This window comes from Heterocephalus glaber, unplaced genomic scaffold (genome assembly GCF_053883595.1).
Source record: "Heterocephalus glaber isolate CG9 unplaced genomic scaffold, H.glaber_assembly_v1.0 deba00001606, whole genome shotgun sequence".
Classification (NCBI taxonomy): domain Eukaryota; kingdom Metazoa; phylum Chordata; class Mammalia; order Rodentia; family Bathyergidae; genus Heterocephalus; species Heterocephalus glaber.
The window spans coordinates 42,117,320-42,132,776 of NW_028258377.1; the positions used below are offsets into that span (position 1 = coordinate 42,117,320).

The 15,457-nt window shown below is 54.4% G+C and overlaps 2 protein-coding genes across 16 annotated transcripts in view; one reads left to right on the forward strand and one right to left on the reverse strand.

Annotated features, from left to right (window-relative positions):
• The window catches only part of Rasgef1c (RasGEF domain family member 1C), a 97,996-nt gene that overhangs the window by 22,664 nt on the left and 59,875 nt on the right, over nt 1-15,457 (reverse strand). For 6 of the 9 annotated variants that reach the window (XR_015444682.1, XM_087194643.1, XM_087194639.1 and 3 more), the window contains exons 4-8: nt 14,887-15,024; nt 8,873-9,280; nt 1,756-1,845; nt 477-579; nt 59-138 (exon numbers count right to left, since the gene is read on the reverse strand). Coding sequence is in view for 8 of the 9 variants with exons in the window: in XM_087194643.1 (XP_087050769.1) it covers nt 59-138; nt 477-579; nt 1,756-1,845; nt 8,873-9,280; nt 14,887-15,024 (819 nt within the window). In the remaining variant the exon portion in view is untranslated. The remainder of the gene's footprint in view (nt 1-58; nt 139-476; nt 580-1,755; nt 1,846-8,872; nt 9,281-14,886; nt 15,025-15,457) is intronic. The other 3 variants (XM_021242515.2, XM_087194647.1, XM_087194646.1) reach the window with 2 other exon arrangements.
• Nucleotides 9,286-13,350, forward strand: LOC106007704 (uncharacterized). Of its 7 annotated transcripts, XM_021242545.2 has the most exons (7): nt 9,286-10,546; nt 10,862-10,945; nt 11,682-11,802; nt 12,233-12,355; nt 12,536-12,694; nt 12,824-12,956; nt 13,057-13,350. In XM_021242545.2, the coding sequence occupies exons 1-6, from the start codon at nt 10,468-10,470 to the stop codon at nt 12,855-12,857; spliced, it is 600 nt and encodes a 199-aa protein (XP_021098204.1). In that variant the 5' UTR covers nt 9,286-10,467; the 3' UTR covers nt 12,858-12,956; nt 13,057-13,350. The 7 variants fall into 7 exon arrangements, 1 of the variants encoding a protein (XP_021098204.1); XR_002388659.2 differs by lacking the exon at nt 12,536-12,694 and having other exon boundaries at nt 9,286-10,945; nt 12,034-12,355; XR_015444685.1 differs by lacking the exon at nt 12,536-12,694 and having other exon boundaries at nt 9,286-10,945; nt 12,824-12,966.

Consider the following 15,457-nt stretch of genomic DNA (forward strand, 5'->3'; position numbering starts at 1 on the left):
CGCTGGGAGGCTCTGTGGAGGCCCCGTGGCCGCGCCCTCCGCCCGGCAGCCTGGTTACCTCCAGGATGAAGAACTTGGCCGTCTTCACTTTGGCCCAGGTCTTTTTCAGCCTGGAGACGGGGCTCATGTTCATACCAGCTGCAAGAAGGAGGGCGGGCTGGGGAGGGCTCCCTGGGCCTGGGCAGTCTCCGCAGGGGCTCTGTGCACCCCGCCAGGACTGAGGTCTGCAGTGGCCATGGGCCCAGCTCATGTGTGCCCACTGAGCCTGTGTCTGCCTCATGGACCCTGCCCGGGGCCCTCATTCTCTCTGCATCTGAGGACACTGCCTGGCCCTCACCTGGCTCCCTGAGAGGGCGGGGCCGTGGGCACAGACCAAGCACTGCTCAGAGAGGACCTGGCCGGCACCTGGCTGCCCCACGGGCCCTGCCACCCGCCCTGCGGTCCCCACGTGGGACCCCGCCTGGGCAGCCACTCACAGATAATGGCCATCAGGGAGTTAAAGTTGCCGATGTTGAAGCACTCTCGGGCCACGTCGATGAAGAACTCGATCACCTGAGCCCTTTGCTTCTTCTTGGCCGGCTGCGGACAGACCCCAGAGTCAGAGATGAGACGTTCAGCCCGCCGGCCCGGCGCTCGGGACCCGTCCAAGCCCACTTCACAGCAGCACGGCTCCTACTGGAGGGCTTGGAGGGGGCCTGGGGCTGCCGTGGGGCCCAGAGCCATCTGCTGCACAGCCAGGGCCCGAGGCACGGCTTGGAACAGGTCGGTGGCTGCCCTGCAAGGGCCAGTGCGGCGGCACTCCATCTTCGATGCCCCAAACCACACTCCTCCTCCCTGGAGCCCGCTGGGTGCCCGCCTGGGCTCTGCCCCGGGCCCACGGGGTGACCCATCTCAGCCCTCAGGCCAGGGATGTGAAGGGGGGATATGTGCCCGGCCAGGGTGCCTGCACGGACTCTGCTCACTTACTGTGCCGCCAAGGCACGTGCTGTGGCGTCCGAGGAGACAGGCACAGAGCCTCCCTCACGGGCTGGCCATGGCCACGGGAAGCACCCCTGGCCTCGCCCTGTCCTCCAGGGGCAGCCTGCACCAGTGCCAGCGACCGAGCCAGGTGGGGGCTAAAGGCATCGCACCGAAGCTTCCCCTCCTCACATTACGGCCTGCCCTGCTCTCCTGTGCAGGAGACCCCACAGGAACACGGCTCCCAGGCTTGGCCTCAGCACCTGCTTCCAGGAGCCCTGAGTGGCCCCTGAGTCGTCACCTTACAGCATGGCAGAGGGTCCAGCGCTGGCTCCTCTGCAGGGCATCTCGGCTCAGGGACAAGTGTGTCCAGCTCAGGCTGCTGGGGCCTCCTGACGTCCAGGAGAAGCCACTGACTGGACTTCTCATATATGATCTCCCAACTCTTGAAGATCACTTTGGATCACTTCTACCTCTCAATCCTGACAGAGCCAAAGCAAACCTGCTACTGGCTGGGCTCTAAGGCAACAGTGCAGGCGGAGGTGGAAGCTGCCCAGGCTGACCTCCCCAAGCCTTCAGAGAGCAGCCTTGGATGTCACCAGGGGACACTGGCTGTGGAGCTGCCAGGCTCTGGCATGGGAGAGGTGTCGCCGCAGGACAGGGCGGTACCTGGAGGAGAGCCCCACTACACCCTGGGCTTGGAGAGGGTCCTGCGGAAGCTGCCCGGGGGTCTCTCCCTCGGGGCCCTCCTGGCCCAGACGCCTTTGGCCACACCATCCTGCCCGACTCTCCGCTCACCATGCAGATCTCAGTGGCCACCAGGTAGCACAGTCGGTTGAACCACTTCACGTAGGCCTCTAGGTTGTTGGTCTTGTCACTGAAACAGGGCTGGAAAAGGCACACAGGACCACACACTGGGTCTGTCAATAACTTAGAACATAAAGTCAGTTTATGGTTATGACAATCGAGACAGTGTGGAAAGCACAATCCGTCTAGAAATACCAATGCTTCAGTGGGCAGCCTTGGGGGGGTTCCTGTCTGTTTAAAGATGTAATTCAAAATTAGGTGCACGGGTGCACACGCGCTCGCGCGCGCGCACACACACAGAGTTGGCCTCATTATTCATGGATTCTCAATTTGTAAATTTGCCCACACCCTAAATTTTATCTGTAATCCCACAAAACAGAGTCACTCCACACAAGTGAGCATCTCCAGCAGAGGCTGAACTAGATGAAACTCTGCCTTCTTGTTTTGGCTCTTGCACTGTCAGCAAGTATTCTTTATCTATTGAATACCTTTCCCCATTTTCTGGCGCCTGTCCCGGCCCCATCGGGTAACCCAAGCACAGTGCTGATGTGATGTGAGGTGTCCCAAGTACACACAGGTGTGCTGTGTTCTGCAGAGCACAGGTGGAATAGCATCACTCAGGTACACGCCACAGTGCACGATGACTCTGATATTAATCAGAATGAAATGTCTTTGAACATAAACTTGAACAATGCTACACATCAATTGCCTGATGAACTGCCATGATGAGAAGCTTGCATTTGATGTAGGAACAATGGTTTAGTCACGGCATTAATGTTCTGGAAGATAATGCCTGTGAATAAGTGAACAACCCAGGCCAATTCTCAGTTCGATGCATCTCTACTGACTATATGCATCTCCACATTTCCACATTAACTTTTTCCTGTGTCATAAAGAATCCTTTGGAAAGATATTTTTAAGTTGATGTAGAACATTCAACTATATACATGTATCGTAGTTTAAAAGATTAAACCTAAGCTAGCTTGAAAGTGCAGGTTATACCTGCTGGCATCATTTTCAATAGCGGGGGAAGATGGAATAAGGGACCTATTAATTCAAAAGATGTAAAGGAGGAAGGAAAAAATAATAGAAAAAATGGACAATGAATAGTACAATGAGGACAATAAGAACAAATCCTTATAGATCAGTAGTTACAATCACTGTTAATTTAAAAAACTTCCTGGTCCTTGTCATTATTTAAGAGACACATTCTAAACTCAGGGATATAAGTAAAAAATGGGAAAATGTAAGTGTAATAAATATCAAACAACTGTTCAGATAGTTCTTGACAAGTGATGCTTTGCCTTAATGATTTTTTGACTTTACAATGAGCTTTCCTGGATGTAACCCCATTGTAAGTTGAGGAACCTCTGGATTAATATTAGACAAAACTGGGCTGGGGATTTAGCTCAGTGGTGCCATGCTTGCGTCGCAAGCCCAAGGTCCTGAGTTCGATCCCCGGTACTAAAAAAAAATCCAAACAAATATTAGACAAAACTGATTTCAAAACACAAAGGAAGAAAAGACTGAAATGTAACTACAAAATGGCAAGAGGCTTGGTTTATTGGGAATGGGTCATGAATCTAAACTTGTCTGCAGGTGTAACACAGCTTTCAGATGCAGAGGAAAAAAAAGTCAGCAGGAAGATGGAGCGCCTCATCAGGAGAAAGGGAATCATACTATCCCAGTGGAAGAGTGTTACACACATACCAGCAGCTAATGGGACAGGGAAACTGGGGGAAAAAGTAGAGACAGAAAGTTGAGGAACACAATTTACCTAGTTGAGATAATGGACAACAATGAAAGCTAGAACTCAATCACTTGAAAATATGCACTCTTTTCAAACACTTGGAAATCTAACAACACATTTTGAAGTATTCCACAGGCCAAAGATGAAATAATAATGGAATTGGAATGATAGTGAAAATACTGGAAAACACAATTTAGAAGCTATAAATAAATACGTATTTAAAAAGAAATGATTCTTTTATTAGAATTTTATTAGATAATAAAAATTCTTTTATTAGAAAAGTAGAAAGGCTAAGAAAAAGTTGAAATCCAGCATAAGAAATGAGAAAAAGAGTAACAGAATAAACTTAAGGAAAGTAAATGGAAGGAAATAAAGACTAGAAAATAAAATGGTAAACAAAGTTGAAATCATAAAATCAACAGTCAAAAGTTCTTTATGTGAAAACACTAGAAAAATTGATGAATCTTTCCAATACTGGTGAAGAAGCAAGGAGAGAAAAAACCCAAAGAATATTAAAGATAAATCAATTTGGATGTGACGAAATTTAAGAGATACAGTGGTACCTTGGTTCACAAACTTAATTTGTTCCACAATTCTGGAGAAGTTTATCACCCAATGTGGAATTCCAGAACAGAAGCAAAATTTTGCCAAATGCTTCTGTTTGCAAACAGAAGCGTTTGTGAACCAAGGCATTGCTGTAACTAGAAAATAGTTATCTGTGAATGTGTCTATGAATGTGAAAACTTAGTGGAAAGGCCAAATTCTTGGAAAAATATACCTTACAAAACAGACCTAAGAGGAAATGGAAACCTAAATGGTCTTATACCACAAGGATAAGCAAAGAAACAAAGAAGGAAAACCTTGAGCCTGCACATAAAAGTTATTCCTCGAAGAACATAGAAGGCCCACATACTTCACTGAAAAAGTTAACCAAATGTTCCAAGAATGGGTTCCAATTTTTAATTCAGAATAAAGGGAAATAGAAACCAAGTACCAGCCAAGAATAGTGTCAGAAAGGAAAATTACAGCTCGATCTCAGTCATGATTACAATTACAAAAATTCTAAACCAAACATTAACACACTGAATCTAGGGATGAGTGAAAAAGATAATGGTTTCATTTATCCCAGTTTTATCATAGAAATGGAAGGTTAATTCAACATGGATTAAAAAAAAAAACGAAAAGGAGAACACATGAATGACAGATCCAGAGAAAGAATTCAATAAAATTCAACAACCATTCATGTCAGAACCTTTAGCTAACTAGGAAGGAACGGGGTGCTTCCTGAGACATAAACGGGACCCCAGGAAGCCCAACAGCAAGCACCACGCAGTGCTCTACTGGGGCTGGTCCGAAGCAACCCTGTTAGAATCAAACAGAGCGGAGCGCCAGCTGCCACACTTCTGTCTACACTGTGGAGACCTGAGAGTTAGCACAAAGCAGTCAGACTCGCTAGCCTGGGCAGGGTTGGCTCTGCAGCAGCTCACAACCGCAACACCCCAGAGGTTTACAGTGGACTCAGAGGTCTCTACTGTTCTTGCCCATTCATAGCACTGGACAGAGACTCTTCTATGAACACGACAAAAATGGAAAGAATATAGCTTGGAAAGGGGGAGCAAAACTTGTTTTTCCCAGGTGATATGACTGTCTACTCGGAAAACCCTAAAGGACAACAGACACTTTAACAGAATTAATAAAGGTCTTCAATATTGTCACATACCAAATTGATAGATGAAAATAAATGGCATTCTATTAACAGCAACAAGCAGACAGGAAATGCAATAAATACATAGTTGAAGTAATGGACAAATACAGAAGGCTACGGTCATTTATTTGAGGATGTGTATATACAAATATATATATATATATATATATACTTTAAAAACATCTAGAAATCTAAAAACATTTAAAAATAATCTGCACAAATAGATTACCTCATATACAATAGCAAAAACTATGTATAGGCACATAGGGAAAACATCTACAAAATCTGTGTAAGACTTTATGGAGAAAGTTATGAGCCATCACAAGATATCATGGAGCTGTGTATTATTTTTATAGATTGGAAGACTCGATACCATGTAGGTGTAAATCCTTCCCGGATGGCTCTACATTTAATGGGATCCAAAAAGTCTCCATCAGAGTTTTCATAGAATTTGACAAATGATTCTAAAATTTAAATAGACAGGCAAAGGATCAGAAATATCCAAGCCAAGCCTAAAGCAGAACGCGGGGCATCTTCCTCCCTGGAGTCGGGAGTTATTATCCAACTGCAACAAGGAAGACCCTGAGTTCTGTCCCAGGGACAGATGCAGCAGGACCGAGCGTCCAGGCACAGACCCCAGCACCTACCACAGAGACGTGTGCCAGGGCATTGGCCGGGCAAGGGATATGTAAATAATGGCACAGAAGCCACTGGTCATTTTTCTGGAAAAAAAAAAAAAAGAAAATGAATCCCACCTGAAGCCAAATGCACAAAATGAATTTCAGATCAAAATGTAAAAGGCAGGCCAGGGATTTAGCTCAGTGGTTTCACCGCCTGCTGGGCAAGCGCAAGGACCCGAGTTCGATCCCCAGTACCAAAAAAAAAAAAAACGGTAAAAGGCAAAATGTAAAATCTTCTAGAAGAAACAGAGGATGTTGTCTTTATGCCCTGAGAGGGGCGTGGAAAGGATTTATTAACCCTCTTCTCTCAAAGAGAAAGAAAGAAAGAAAGAAAAAGTTTGGTAAATTTGCCTGGATCAAACGAAAGATCACTTGCTCATGAAAAGCCACTGAACTGAAAGTGAAAAGCAAATCAGCCAACCAGGAGGAAGAAACTTTGCAGGACCTCTGACAGAGGATTATTTTGAAAGTACACATTTCTAATAAAACAAAAATTTATGAAAAATCCTTCAAGAAAAAGACAAAGTGCTAATAGAAAACTGCAACAGTCACAGAGGAGGCCAAGACTGGCCGATGCGGCTGGCAGAGGCGCTGCTTTGCAGCCTGACTGGCGTGACAACGCAGTAGCGCGTGAGCCGCCCAGCAAAGGAGAAAACGCGAGTGTGGCTGGAGGTGCCCTCAGAGAGGCACAACTTTCCAGCTTTATTAAATCTTTCTCACGCAGTGTCTGATGTGACAAGTCCAGAGCACTTTTGTGGCCCGCCCAGCTCTTGAGGGCCGGTGCGTGAGTGGCTGGTGCTGAACAGACCAGCGCTCCTGCAAACGCTGCCTGTCCTCTAGAAAAGGACTAGCAAACTCTCATTTCCCAGACTTCAGTATTTGGCTGACATTTACTTAAAGAGAACGAAACAAACCCGTCACTTCAAGGGAAACAATTCACGGTATTTACTGCCAATGATAAGATTCAAGCTTTCAAGAGAAAATTGGGAACTTGTAAAACATGCATCTGCCTCTATGAGCTAGACTGTGTTTGATATTTAGTTTTTTTGCAGTGCTGGGGATGGAACCCAGGGTCTTATGCAAGCCAGGAAAGCTCTCTACCAGGAACTACACCTCAGCCTCAGCTGTCCTTCAAATTGTGGGATCAGGGGTGATACTACTGAATGCGATTTAAAGTTCTCTATAATGAAATGCGGCAATATTTGGAAGATCCGCCTAACTCAGTGACTATGTTTTCTAAATGACCAAAGCATGATGTTACAAAAACATGCACTTGAGATACAAGATGGACCGACGGATGTTATGCCACATAGAAAGTTCACTGTTACGCTTTCAGATCTTATATTACAATTGATCCTTAAAAACTATCATTCGCTGAGTTTTGATGCAGAATCTAACATGAACATTTACTTTCAACTTTCACACATGTCTGTGTGAGGTTGGGTTTTCTTCAACCAGAATAGGGTATGTTGAGAGACTGAATGCAGAAGAAGAGAGAATCTCTTTGTTTTCTGTGAAGTCAGACATTACAGAGATTTGTGAAAATATGATAAAACAATGTCACTCTTCTAATTTTCTATGGTGGAAATATAGTTATGGTTCATAAAATATATTAATTATGCAAACACGGGATCAGTTATTATAGCTATTTGTAAGTATTTTTAAAAGCCAGAAGTTTTAATGGCTAATATGTTAAGTAGCGATGGAAACAACTCACATAACCAAAAGTTCTTTGAGGCCCCCAATAATTTTCATGCATGTAAGGGGTCCCGAGAACAAGCCATTTTCCATGTGATGCCCTGGAGAAAGTGTGACCCCAACATGCGTCAGAAAGCTCACGAAGCCCCGTCTGCACAGCAAGGAGGGGAACGAAAAGGCTCATCACAGTGGGGTGGGAGCCGCACTTCTGTGCAACCCTGATACACACTGTGCAGTAAGAGGAAATGCTCACAGTGGGAAACCTCACACACAAGACCAACCACACTCCCAGAGGGCCCCCATATTTCTGTAGATTTGTCACGTACCTGGGTAAGCAGAGGGCCTCCGAAAGCGTTTTTTGTTATGATGACCCAAGAGGTCACATTCTCAGGTCCCCATCCCTACCTCTTTTTCTCTTGGGTAATTGGACGTATGGAGCTAACGGTGACCTTCTCTTTTGTTTTGAGAAAGGGACTCCCTATGTAGTTCAGGCTGGCCTTGAACTCACTATGTAACCCAGGCTGGCTTCGAACTCGAAGGGATCTTCCTGCCTCAGCCTCCCAAGTGCTGGGATTACAGGCCCGGCCAAGGTGGCCTTATTTTTAAAAGCTGTGTGTCACGGTGGACGTATTATACTTTTTGATCTACTCCTCACAATAATAAAGTAATTTCCTTCCAGTCTTTGCCCGTAGCAAACTATATATCCCGGGTATCTCTGCATGTGCGCCTTGTGTTTACTGCAGGATAAATGACTAGCTGCGGAAAGCTGAGTGGAGGATGTAGACTTACTTATGTGTCTGGCGTTCGGAATGCGTCCCAGGTCAGGGCAGCAGTAGGAGCTGCGTCCTAGCCGAGGCTGCCCAAACTGCCCCTGAGGCCTGCGTCCCTGTCCCCCGCTGCCCACGGTGCGGCTCCCCCAGCCGCCGCTCCTTCCTGCTGTGATCCTCGCTCACTGAGAGGCATAAGGCAGTCTCACACTGCAGTGCTTAGCTTGTATTTTTTTCCAGTCGTGGGGACTGACTTTGGGGCCTTTGGACTGAACTACACCCCCAACCCTTTTTGTATTTTTTATTTTGAGCCGCAGTCTCGCTAAATCACTAAATTGCCCAGGCTGGGCTCGAACTTGTGACCGCCTGCCTCAGCTCCCAGACTGCAGCACGCCAAGCCGCAGTTCAACCTCTTGCGTCGGGTGTGAGGGCGCCTGCGGGAGACCTGGCGCGCTTCCCCGCACGGCCGCTGGAGGGCGCCCGGCTCCCGCCCGGGGGCCCCGCCCACCTGCGCGCCGTCCAGCGGTTCCTTGCTCGCGAAAGCCTGGACGAACTCCTCGGGCCCGATGTGTCGCAGCCGCTCCTGCGGGGGAGAGGCCGCTGGCTCCGTCCCCCAGGCCGCCGGGCCGCCCCGGGAAGGGGCCGCGCGAGCCCGGTCCCCGCTGCCCGCCCGAGCCTTGCAGGCCCCCGCGAGCCCTGGGCGGAGCCTGCTCACCAGCTCCACGTGGGTCAGCTGCTGGGCCAGCGTGTAGGGGTCGCTGCAGACGCCGAGGAGCTCCCTGTGGATGGAGGCCTGCGGCTTCGTCCGGTAGGAGACGGGCTTGTCCGCGCCCCCGGGGCCTTCGGGGCCCTGGCCCAGCAGCGCCAGTCTCTGGTGCAGAGCCTGCAGCAGCTGATGCATCCTCTTCCGGTAGGCCTGGGGAGGGAGGCAGGGGAGGGGCCCTCAGCCTGGACACTAGTCCGGGCCTCTCCACGGAGGTGGGCAGGCTCGGGGCTCCGAAGGCGCGTGCTGCTCCCCAGGGCCACGACCTGCCCTGCCCGACAGACCGGGGTCAGGGCTGCAAGTCAAGGCCAGCCGGGAGGAGGCTGCCGGGAGGCTCACTCACCGGGCAAGGCGACTGGCCCGGCTCAGGTAGAGTAGGGTGGGCGGCAGGGAGACAGGAAGGAGCGGGAGGCTTGGGGCAGGCCCTGCGGGGAGTGGGCCCAGCCCCGCTGCCCTGCCCTCGGCCTCTGTCAGTGCCAGCCAGGAAACTGCAGCGAGCTTCCAGGGCTGGTGTTTATCCCAGCAGGACAAGGCTCCACCCGCACCTCCATGACCGGCAGCGTGGGGCGCACAGTGGGTGGCAATGAAGACCGAACTGCCACTCCCCTCAGCTCGGCTGGGACCACAGGGACCAAAGGCCACCACGGCCCCTCCTCTAAGACCCCCCCACCCTTCCACCCTAAGGAGAAACCGCCCCTTCCCGTTCAGAGAGCCTGTTGCTGAAGGGTCTTGCCTTCAGCTGGGTTTAGAGTGCAACAGCAGCAGTCCCAAGGGTCTGGTTGTAGAGCATAGCACCCTGAGCTCCTGAGCTGGAGCAGATGTCAGCCAGCCACAGACGCAGCCTCCCGTGAGCCAGGGAGCCGCCTGGTTGCTGGCAGGGCAGTGGCTGGCAGCAGGAGGCCCTGGTTCCCCAGCAACACTGAGGCCACCGGACAGACTGTGCCCGAGGCCTGGACAGGCTGGTGCACCTTCAGAATTGTCAGGCAACGACAGAGGAAAAGAGGAGCGAGCTTTTCCTCCTGCTGTTTTTTTTTTTTTTTTCCGTTTTTGGTACCCGGATAGAACTCGGGTCCTTGCACTTGCTCAGCAGGCGGCAAAACCACTGAGCTAAATCCCCGGCCCACTTCGTGCTGTTTTGAAACACACATCTAGTGGCCTTTTGCAGATGTGGGTGTCTGGCTTTCTGCGCTGAGAGGCACCAAGGCCCCCAGTTCCTTGGTGCCTCTGACAGGCTCGGGTGCCCCTGCTCTCTGAGGCCTGTCGGCTCCCAGTGTTCTGGTGACGGGTAGTGTCCTCCCTGGCCCCTGGACGTGGACACAGAGAGCAGGACGGGCTGCTTAATGCTGATCCTCTCTAAGCCTAACCCTAAAGAGAACCTGAGCTGTGGACGTCAGACGCAGGCGGCCGGAGAGCTGGGTGGTGAGTGACTAAACTGAGGACTGGCTCTGTTCTGGTGCCCGCTCAGCAATGCTTTGCACTATGTAGTCCGCACACTGCCTTGGGTTCTCCGCTGGCGGGGAAGATGGTGAGGAAGGTGACAGCCCCCTGGGACCCCCACCCTCCCCCATCCACTTCCTGCACACCATGTGCTTGGACACGAGTTGGGGCTACAGGCCCAGGCCAGCGGCTTCGTCTTGGCTCTTCACCCTGACTCCTCGGCCACTCCATTAGCTGCCACTCCCATGGGCCACCGGACAAACTCTCACTGGCCCTGACACCAGTCCCTAAAATCAGCGGCGGTTTCTCAGAGGCATCGTCCACAGCTGCCGGGGTTCCTCCTGCCAGGCTGTCGGTGGGCCCATCTGTCTGCCGCGCCAGGTACAGCTTCCTCCTGTCTTGGTCCAGAGCTCCCTTCCTGTTGCTTTGCTCAGCTCCACGGTGTCCTCAGCCTCTGGTCCCCACCGTGTGCTGCCCCTGGCCCCCTGATTACTTATGGGAGCTGCAGGCCCAGTCTTGGCAAGGACACCAGGCATCCATCTGCACACTGGCCGGAGTCCTTGATCCTCCGACCCTCCTCGCTCATGGCTCTAAGCCCCGTCCACATCCTTGGCATCCTTTTTTCCACTTCCACGCATGTCCACCATCAGCTCTGTGGTCCAGCCCCCTGCCACTGCCCTGGGTCCGAACTGGCCTCCAGGAAGGTCCCCTTCATCCACACTGGCTCCTCTCCATTCCTTCTCCGGCCAGACTGGGCTGTGCAAATGCAAAGCTGGTTGCCGCCTCCCTTTTCCTTAAAGTGTTTCCATGGCTTTTGTGGCTTTAAGGGCCAAGTCCACCTTTGGACAACTCAATGGCTCGCACGCGCCCTTGCTCCCTCTGGGCTCTGGACACAGGTCCCTCCTCTGGATCCTTTTCCATCCCCCCTGGTGTCCCCAGAAGACCCGAGTGTGCTGCTATCAGTATGTGCTGCTCGTCCCCTGAAGCTCGGGTGTCTTCGCCGCAGGGGGCCGGGTGCCCATGCACTGCGCCTGGCCCAGCTCCTGCTGTTGTGATCCAGGGCCCTGCAGAGGTCGCTCTGGTCACGTGTCTTCCCTCTGGACTGTGCTCCATGCAGACTACAGCAGGTCGCTGCTCATGCTCAGCTCGGCCTCGTCCGTTGCAGCTTGGATGAACAGGGCCTTCCCCTGCCAACAGCGCTCTCTCTGCGGGGCCTCAGGGTCGACTGCAGATCAGAGGTACAGGTGGCCGTGCCTATCAGGCAACCACCACCCACTGCCCTGTTTGTAAACAATGCCCTCCCCGCCCCTCATGCTGAGAATGGAATCCGGGGGTGTGGACAGGCTAGGGGCTCCTACCCCAGCCTCACCCCAGCCCTTCACAATCCTGGCCACCCAGGGACACCAGCCACTCCGACGGTCATGGTGCTCCCTGCTGCTCGCTGTTGTGACCCACATTTGCCATGCCAGGAGGTGCCTGGGCTGGCACAGTGCGTGCCTCACCTACCTTGGGGTCCCCCTCCACTGACAGAAGCTGGAGGACGTCCAGCCAACCTTCCCGGGACCTTCCTCGGAGCTGTCTGCGGCTCCCAGAGCTCGGGTGGAAGCAGAAGCCATGGAGCCTGGGCTGGTGGGCGGCCTGGCTCAGAAGGTGCCTGGGTTTTCGTAGATGGCACATTCCATGGCTGAGCCCCTCATCCTGGCTGGATAGCACCGGGCCCTGCTGTGTGAAGCCAGCTGGGCAGTGTCCCCTGGGCTCAGCCCATGCTGCCAGGGCAGGAGCGCAGGAGAGGTTTGTCCCGAGTCGGCTTCCTGCCACCCCTGCCCCCGGAGGGCAGTGTGGTCGGCCACCCGCATAGCGGGCTGCAGGGAGTGGGAGTGGAGGGTGAAGTCCGTCCTCGTCCTCAGGAGGCTGCCTGTGGTCAGGGTGGCTGCAGTGCAGGTCTGTGCTTCCTCCCTCCTGTCTCCCCAGCCTCCCCGAGCCGTCAGGGCTGAGCCTGACCTGCCAGCGCCCCCCAAGGCTAGGCTGGCCCGACACCAGAGCAGGTGTCCAAATGAACCCCAGAGCCCAGTCCCACACCGGCCCCTCTCCAGCATGCTGTTCCCAACCGCCTGGAAGGAAGGGGGCAGAGTGAGGACCTGGGGGAGAGCCAAGGGCCTCCGCGTACTGAGGCCGGCGGGGACGGGAAGGCAGAGACTCATCGCTGCCAGCTCACTGCCCTCTCCGGTGCATCCCTGAGCTCTGTTCCTCTCCTCACAGCTGCCCGAGGGAGGAGTCATCGCCTTCCCTTTAGGAAGACGTGCGGTTCAGCCTTCAGTAACTTGCCCAAAGGCGCATGCTCTGAAAACACCCACGCTCATTTCATGACTCGCGACCACTGAATTCCATCCCTGTGAGGACCAGTAAGACAGTGCCAGGGCTGGGGGGTGCCCAGCATGCAGGGCCCTGGGTGCAGTCGTCACCCTACTCCTCCTCTACCCCGTCCTTTCCAGACCAGAACGGCAGTGACACCGACAACGCTGGGATATTTCTGGAGCAGAAGACAGTCTGGCCCAGCGTCAACAGCTGCTGAAGCCAAGTGATGTACGAGGCAGCTCATGGTCTCCGTTCTCTGTGTGGGCATGTTTGAAATGTTCCCTAAAAGTCAGTGGCCTCCGTATGCCTGGACTTGTTTCTCATCCTAGCTTACAATTTGCCAAGGGCTGGATGGTGAGCATACGTGACGTCGGGGCCTCCTTGCTGCGGAGCTGGCAGTGGGAACAGGGAATAAAATCCGGGAAACTGAAGCTCAGAGAGGCTCAGCACCTTGCCAAGGCCCACCGCTGCGGTTCCTGAGCCTGCACCTCGGCCTAGGTGGTCCGATCCAGGGCCCGTTCTGAGCCACACGAGCCCTACTCACCCTGTTCCGCGCTCTTCCCACCGAGGCCCGTGGTCACCCACCGCCCACAGCCAGCACCCAGGGTGAGGATGCCGAGCGGGCCTGGCAGCAGGGAGACTGAGGTGTGGGAGCACACTGGCCCGGGTCCTGGCCGGCTCACAGGTTGGCGAGGGGCACTGGCCTAGGGGAATCCACCCAGGACGACACCAGTGCACCCGGCGGTGCGCCTGCCCAGTGTTGGGCAGGTCAGCCGGTGACCAGCCCTGCCTGCCACTGCGGCCTCTCACTGCGGACAGGCTGGGTTCTCGGCTCCTGAGGCCCCACCCCACCAGCAGGCTGCCTCCCCTCACAGGGCCCCCACAGACCCGCAGTGACGCTCCAGCCAGCCAGGCCGCCCGCACCTCATTCTCAGCTCCCACTCCTGCCGTCCTTTGGGTTGGTCGTCAGGTCTTCCCCAACCCCCTTGAGCTGCATCCGAGGCCCCGAATCTGGGATGGAGCAGGGAGCGCGGAGAGGGAGGTGGCGGGAGGGAAGGAGACATCTCTCATCTCACTTCCAGAGGTCCAGGCCCTGTCCCTGAGCCTCAGGCTCGGGCACCTGGGCCTCCTGTGGTCCCCCCTGCCTTAGGGCCTTCAAACCCACGCTGGGCCACACCACTAGCTCCCAGCCCGCTGGGTTCAGTTTCCTCCCAGGATGCCTGACAGCAGCCCTCCTTCACTCCTCAAAATGTCCTCTCCTTCCAGAAAAAGGACATCAGTGCTGCCCACAGGGTCCTCTGGGGCTCCGGTAACCCTCTCACTGCTAGGCACACAGGCGACATCTGGCCCCTTTGCAGGGCTCTTCCTTCGCCCTGACCACAATCCCGGGAGCTGGAGATTTCTGTCTCCTGGCACCCACAAATGAAGTAAGGCTTGGGTTCCTGGAAGTGCCCTCCCTGCAGTGACAACCAGGAGGGCAGGACAGGGCGTGGGACACAGAGGCACCCGATGCCCAGTAGACCTGCTGCTCCAAAGCCAGCAGGGTGTCCACGAGTCAGGGTCATGTCAGCTGCAGCGTGCTTTTGGCTGCATGACGGTCCTCGGAGGCCACCCCTGGGGACCCAGGAGATTCGAGGAGGGCCCGCCCAGTGTGTAGCTGTTAGGCCCGCCCTTGTCCTTCTGGTTCCTCAGCCGGAGCCGATCTCCTGCCCCTGCCTGGCAGTTCCCTGGCTGGGTGAACCAGCTGCCAGGCTGGCTCTGGGTGGGCCGAGGCACAGCTGAAGGGAGGCCCTGGTGGCCCAAGGTCCAGGAGGGCCCAGGCAGGGAGACCTCGGGTGCACAAGAATGTGTGAGGGGCTCTCCCCCCGCCACCATCTGCCGTCGGAAGCCAGGCCTGCAGCCAGCGGCCTCGGTGCCCCTCCCAGTGTGGCTGCGGTGTGCAGGTGGGAGGAGAAGGTCGGGCCCACCTCATCACAGGGCGCGATGCGGCCCACCACGTCCTCCAGGTGCCCGATGGCCGACGCCTCCTGGAAGTCCCGAGGGAAGGTCTCCGTCCACTCGGCCAACAGCTGGAGCAGTTTGGGGCCAAACTTCCGGACCTGGGCCTGCAAGGCAAGCAGAGGGCTGGGCCGCCAGGGCGAGGCGCGGGCGAAGCCGGCCGGCCTCACTGCGCATGCGCCGCCCAGGCCTGTGCCCGCGGAGGCTGGCGCCTCTCGGTGCCCCACGGGGGGCCGCGCAGGGCAGGGCCGAAGGGGCCGTGTCTCCTCCTGCCCGCTCCCCGCGTTCCTCTGCCTTCCGCGGTGGCCCGTTCAGTGTCCCCGAGACTTTCCTTCCGGCACACCCCTTCTCCCGGGCCTGTCGCTGGCCTGGTCCCCCCACCCCGTAACACTGACTCTCGGGTGGGCGTGGGACCTAGGCCGAGCCATCGACTGGGCCGTGTTAGAGCACGGAGAAGGCTTCCTCTTCCCGTGTGATCAGGAAGCATGGACGGGGCTCTGTGACTGGCCACCCGTCACCACTCGGGAACGGGGGCCCGGC

Coding starts and splice junctions, on each gene's coding strand:
- LOC106007704 (XM_021242545.2), top strand. CDS start 10,468: ATGCTGATCCTCTCTAAGCCTAACCCTAAAGAGAACCTGAGCTGTGGA. Junction 10,547..10,861: donor GGCGGCCGGAGAGCTGGGTG/GTGAGTGACTAA, acceptor CCCTAAAATCAG/CGGCGGTTTCTCAGAGGCAT. Junction 11,803..12,232: donor GGGTCGACTGCAGATCAGAG/GTACAGGTGGCC, acceptor GGGTTTTCGTAG/ATGGCACATTCCATGGCTGA.